The sequence below is a fragment of the Gavialis gangeticus genome, unplaced genomic scaffold (assembly GCF_001723915.1).
Source record: "Gavialis gangeticus isolate Ggan-Ray unplaced genomic scaffold, GavGan_comp1, whole genome shotgun sequence".
Lineage (NCBI taxonomy): Eukaryota > Metazoa > Chordata > Crocodylia > Gavialidae > Gavialis > Gavialis gangeticus.
The window spans coordinates 746,194-752,771 of NW_017729022.1; the positions used below are offsets into that span (position 1 = coordinate 746,194).

The following is a 6,578-nucleotide window of genomic DNA, read 5'->3' on the forward strand; positions in this document are numbered from 1 at the left end:
TTTAAATGTTTTTTCTACGTACCTCAAGGTACCAGGTGCAAAGTATTTCCAGTCTACTTATGGTTCCGCCACCAAGCGCATGGGCCTTCCCCCCCACACCTCCCTGGCTCAGTGACTGGCTGCAAGGGGACCCCGGGTACCCTCCCAGACACAGGAAACACCAGTTGCCGAGCTCGGGGGAGGAGTCCCCCACGTGCTCCCCGGAAGTGGATTGGAAGTGCTTCCGGTCCACTTCTAGGTGCACACTGGGAACCCCCCCTGCACTCCTGTGGGACACTCCATCTGCCCTACCATCTCAGTGTTCACAAGCTGCCTGGTACCTTGAGGTATGTAGAAATAAACATTTAAAGCTGTGTCTATGTCTGAATCATCGAATCTCTCCAAATTGATTCGGAGGGTTCCAATTCAATTCAGAGAAATTAAACGGTCTCCTGATTCTATTCAGATTCGGAGATTTGGTCACTGAATTGGGCTGAATCTCCGCTGAATCAAATGAGCAACCACAGCTTCGCACAGCCCTAGTATCCACTATGAAATAGTTAGTGGAGAAGAAGAAACAATAGTGAATAGGAGATGAAGAACCCAACAAGTGAGCCACTGGGAAGGAACATGAAAGGACAGAAGAAAACAATGCAGGGAAGAGAGGTTGGGTGAAGACAGAACAGGTAGTATCCTAAAGGTGTGTGTAACATGAGAAACAAATACAATGAAGCAAAGCAAATACAATCAAGAAAATGGAATCATTTGTTAAACATTACCAACAGCTTGCCCAGAGCTCTGCATACCTGAAGTACATGCACCCCCTCCTCAAGATTAGACAATGTTTAGGCTATACAATGCAGTGGTGGGTGGATGATAATTCATTATCATAATGTGTATGTAAAATGTGCAACTTCAGTGGACTGTTGTTATAACAGGCTTGGTAGGAAAGGTGAGGTTTGAATAAGGATAAACAAATAGAGGGAGGACAACAGAATGGAAACAATGGAACAAAGGACAGGAAGAGGGGCAAGACAAATCAAGTTTCTGAGAAAGGGAAGTGAAATGTCATTAGAAAAAGAAAAGCGAGAATGGTCAGCCTTACCCAAGCTGGTTCTAACACTATTTATTACTCCCTTGGAATTCCTTTCCAAATGTGTACTCTTTATAAAGTTCAACTCATTTACTGAAAACAAAATATTCCAAAATTCACGGAGAAAACCCTATACAAAATAAACCATATCCTCATCAGATTGGGAACAATACGTTTTACAGAGATTCGACCTTGGTTTGCATTATACATGTATACACATACACATAGTGTCTCCAATCCAACGTGCTGAAAGAGTGTAGAAGTAAACTCTACAATACTCCTATGGAAAAGGAAAAACATTATCTCCATTTTACAGGAAAGAAAACAAGAGGCAAAGAGAATAAGCAATTATGCTCAATGTCACACAGCAATTAGGCCCAGGGCTCCCTCAGTCACCATTTCTGTGCTCAAAGCACAAGGCTTTGCTTTTGCCCATTAACTGAATGAAGGAAATGTGTATGTTCAGTTTGCATCTCAAAAAATTTCAAACTAACACTGAGGGGAAAAAACTTCAGATGAATCACCCTAAGGCCATGAACAGGCATTACATTTGTAGTAGTAAATGTGCCCTTGTAGTGCTGTACAAAGCAATTGTGCAGACATTCAAGCTGTTTGTTACACTGCAAGGAGGCTGAAAGAGTTGAAATATCAATACTTTCAAAGAGGAACAACTAGGCTTCACAGCACTATGTGCAATACCTCTACAGTTACACATAGCATGACGGGGTCTCTAAGGGTGTCTTTACATATGCTCCAGGGCCGGGGGGGGTGCACTTTAATTAGAGTAGCTTCCAGAGCCACTCTAATTAAAGTGCCTGCAGCATCTCTTGTATTTAGCATCCCATGCTTCAAAATGGCAGAGAACTAAATTAACTAAACTCCTTTGACATGCTTTAGTTAAAGTGCCCCTTCTGCCATTTTGAAGTATGGGGACACAGAATACACAAGACATAGAGGCTGCTGGAGCACACTAATTAATTAGCATGCTCCAGCAGACTTGACTAATTGAGTTTGCTCTGACGCGCTGTAATTCCAGCATGTTGGAGCAGCATCCCCACATGTCTACAGGCACCCTAAGATCCCATAGCCCTGTGCTCGCTCTCTCTCATCCAGGGGCAATGCGTAGGGGGTATACGCAAGTGCACATGCACTCCCTGAGTACAGCGGTGCACTCCCTGCAAAAAGGTGGGTGGTTGCCTCTTGCCACCCTGCCGTTGACACCGCCACCGGCATTTGTGGGCAGTCCATGATTGCCGCTGGCCATTGCTGCTGGCGGTGCCTGCAGGTGGTCACTGACCCCTGGTCAGCGCTTGCCACCCCACCCCACCCCCTGCCTTGCCAATGACAGTGCCAGTGGCATCTGTGGGAGCTCCCAGCTTGCCACCACCGCACTCCTGCTGCCACGTTCCCACCGCCACCAGCGCAGCTGTGCCCCCACAGCCGCTGGGGGCATGTGCCATTCATGTTCCCATCCACCTAGGGGAGGGGTGGGAGGAAGAGCAAGCAAGTCTGTCCAGCAGTCGACTGTCAGGGGGCTCTGCTGGGGACTCTGCTGCAGACCCAGCCACTGTGACCAGAAGAGCTGAAGCTCTGTTGGCTATGCAGCTGCTCCTGCCTGATTCTGCTAGACTGATGATTGGAAGGACTTGGAGGTAAAGCTTTGTCACTGCCACATGGCCAGAAGAGCTCCAGCTCCAGTGAGCCCTTGCTCTAGCAGTCCCAACAAGATGCTCTACCCTATGCTGACACTGCAGCTGCTAGAGTATGGGTTTTTGCCAGTAAGAACCCATGCTCTGGGAGCTTTGGCAGCAGTGTGTGGAGGCCTTTGCAGGCAATTGTTACCATCCCAACCAATGGAGGAAGCTGCGAATCAGTGGTTGCCACCATTGGGTGGGAGGGGGTTGGTGCGACTAGAGGAAGCTGCAACAAAGAGGCAGCCTTTGCCCAGCTGCCTCACTGACAGGGTCCCCTGGAAGGGAAACAGGAAGGGAGCTAAGGAGCAGCTTATGACCTGGATGGAGAGCTTGCCTTTGAGATGACTTTATAATTCTCCAGCTAGGGCACTTGGGTGCCTGTATGCCCTTAAAGCACTACATTTTTGTAGTCTACAAAGTGCTGAGACACTTTGTTACACTACAAATGAATGCCTGTCCATGCCCTAAGAGAGACTCTCAGAAGTTAACAGCTGAATCTTGGGGTTGAATTTTAAGTCTTTGGGGTTCTGATCCTACTGTCCTTATGTTCCAAAAGCTCTCACTGGATGAGCAGACACCAGGGTGCTCTGCTATGCTGGGGCTATCCAGAATAGACTGGCAACACCACTCACTTCTATAAACATGGCCCTTTCACCATCACCCCATGAGGAATCATAGTTAATTTAGTGGCAAAGTAGCATGATCACTAGGGATCACGATTCCTGTCTTGTGCTTCACACTTTGCCATTAAATTTGTTATTCTCTGTATTACCTAAACAAAGACCACTTGGCTTATCTATAACACAAAACAATACACACTCAAGAGCAGTGAGAGTAGTTCTTGAATTGTCTGAAGTGTAATGGACACTTCAAGGATGAAAGATACTATAGCATATGTAAGTCAAACAGTATTTAATTATGATATCCAGTGAAGGTGCAGGTTGACAGCTTTTTACTTCCTGTAAAATGTTTCTAAGAAAGAGAATTACTTACTGCCTTCCCACGTACAATGTAAGAGATTCAAAGCCCCCTCTACCCTCTTCCAGTGCTGAAGGTGAAAGAAAGCATATGCTATTGCTTCACTGTCCCCTCTCTTCAGAATGTGTTCAGGGGGAAGGATTAAGCTTTTCATTTCTAGCAGATACTGCAATAAAAAGGCAGAATGCAATTATTTCAGTGGTCATAACACACACAATACTTGCTTGCATTTCTACACAGTGCATTGAACAAACTTTTTCCCTAAAGCACTGTCACCTATAAGTGTTTCATCAAACATGTAACATCATTGACTGCACTTGAAGATAATTATTGAATTATCCCAAAGACTAAAATATGCTAGCAGATGGTTAACATTGTGTTTTTCAGCTGTGCTGGGACCACAGAGGATTTTAAGATGTGATGTCTCTCTTATCAAATGGATAAAAGAAAGGGAAAATGCACTACAGAAAGGGGGTTTAATTACAATAGCTTTTTAATTAAAATGTTTATACTAAAAGGTATGATATAAGAAAGTATTGAAAAGCCTAAAGAATCTAGCTTCCTTACAAAAAAAAAGAACAATACAAAGAGCTCCTCCATAAAATTGTTTAGTTAAAATCAGTATGTGTGACCATGATCAAAGGCATGCCTGGGGTAAGGTTCGTAGCAGTACCAAAGTGGCTCTACCCACTGTAGAAACAGCAAGATCAAAGAGAACAAAGTCTACATTTTCTAATATGACTAATGATTCTGGATGTCTAAAATATTAGGTGTCCAACATGAAAAACTTAAAGTGGCACTATTTTCAGAGGACGGGTACTCAGCACTCAAGTTGGGCACACAAATCTGTTTAGAAAATGTAGGCCAAGTTGTCATTGGCATGTTTTCTGCTACAATAAACAACACACAGAGCTGTTTCTCAAAAGAGGTCTGCCAGGGATAGTATTTCTTTCAACACCTGGGATACACCACTTATTAAAGCCCCTACTTTAAACTTTAAACTTTTTCAGAACCTGTATCTGTTACTCTAATAAGTACCAGCTGTTAACTTCTTCTACCTTCTTCCTTGGTATTACCCACCCAACAAATTTTTGAGATGGAGCAGTATCTGAATTTTAAAGGATCTGGAGTCTTCCTGCTTCCAAGCTTGTTTGGCTTTGAGGTAGCTAGGAGAGAAAATCAAGGGCAAATACAAAATGGGGAATAACTGGCTAGGCAGCAGGACTGCTGTAAAGGATCTGGGGGTTCTAGTGGATCACAAACTCACTGCAAGTCAATGATAAAAAGCAGCGAAAGTACAAATTGCATTCTCAGATATGTTAATACGATTGCCTCCCATGTCTTACATATGACAATTGTTCCATTCTACTTGGCATTTAATGTAAGTTCTGTATCTGGTTTGGGCACTATTGTAAAGAGAAATGTAGACAAGATGGACAGTGTAAAAGGAATAATTCAAGTTATAAGAAGTTTAGAAACTACAATCTATAATGACATGTTGAAAGAATTAGGTTTATTTAGTCTAAAGATAAGTTTGAGGGGAAGCTAATAGTTTTTAAATATGTAAAATTCTGTTCTAAAGAAGAGAGTGATAAATTCTTCATAAGTAGCAAGTGTGGGATAAAATGTAATTGGCTAAATTTGAGAAAAGAGAAATCTGGGACAGTTGAACACTGACACAAGTTTCCTCAGGGGTAGAATTCCTGCCATTAGAAATTTTCAAAAATATAGAAGCATTTGTTTGGGATGGCAACTTATTTTTTCCGCTGTAAAAGCAAAATTGTCCTGTGCGGCTTCCTGATCATCCCTGATCTTCTCTGATGCTCCAATAAAGCAATCTTTTAGTAGTGAGAAAAAAGAGAATTCTGACTGGAGTGTGTGTGAAGGTATACTTCCCGGTTCAAAGAACCTTCCAAAATTCTGAATAAAAAGATTTGTCCTACTTGTTCCTCTTATAATGAAGAATAAAAATTAAAAAAAATCTTCCTTAAATAGAAAAATCTGTATAAAAAAGCATTTAGAAACAATTTGTTTTCTTTAAAAAAAATCCCCAAACCAAACTTAGACTTTCACATATGGGTTAGCTCTGACTTCCCCAGAACCATTAAATGCCTGGTCAAATGTAGTGGACAGATGTAGAACCACAAGCCTAAAAGCCTGGGATACCACAGCTGAGCTAGGAGCCCTAGGAAGCCTTAGGAAGGAGGGTTTCTGGGCTGTGTCAGGTTTCCTAAGGCTTCCAGATTCCACAATGGAGCTCTTGAGTTTCCTCCTACAGAGTTAGGAGCTTAGCCCAAGCAAGAATCAAGATTTCCAGGCTCCCAGCAATGTAGCAGGGACCCTTTGTCTCTGATTGACATCTGTATAGTAAAGCCCAGAGCCAGAGACTTTGACAGCCCTGGATGTCCCTACCAGTTGGCCAGGCGAGCTGTCTGAAAACCAGACAGCTGTCAGAAAATCTGCCTGTGCTTTGTTAATGTTTGTCAAAATCAGCGTGTTCCAATGAGTTGACATTTTCTGATGAAAAATTGCTTTACCAAAAAATTTCCAACTAGCTCTAACTCTGACCCATGATTTTCTCTAGAGGTGCACCGATACATTGGTCTGATATCAGATCGGTACGGATATAAAGAAAACTGGCTGTATTGGAAATTGGCCTGATGCGGCTGATAATTCGGCCAATAAATGCTTGTGTGTGTATACAGCCACAGTGCTGCATGCAGGCAGTGAGGAACAGAGCCTGGCAGCTTGAAGAGCTGCATGCAGCTGGTAAGTCCATTGTGATGGAAGGGAAGGGGGGGGAGGCAGGTCAAGGCCCCTGCAGTGAGGGAGGG

The 6,578-nt window shown here is 43.3% G+C and overlaps 1 protein-coding gene across 7 annotated transcripts in view; it reads right to left on the reverse strand.

The window, feature by feature from the left end:
- The window catches only part of ST7 (suppression of tumorigenicity 7), a 275,611-nt gene that overhangs the window by 21,493 nt on the left and 247,540 nt on the right, over positions 1-6,578 (reverse strand). For 5 of the 7 annotated variants that reach the window (XM_019514533.1, XM_019514530.1, XM_019514534.1 and 2 more), the window contains one exon: positions 3,760-3,910. In XM_019514533.1, coding sequence (XP_019370078.1) covers positions 3,760-3,910 — 151 coding nt within the window. The remainder of the gene's footprint in view (positions 1-3,759; positions 3,911-6,578) is intronic. The other 2 variants (XM_019514531.1, XM_019514536.1) reach the window with 1 other exon arrangement.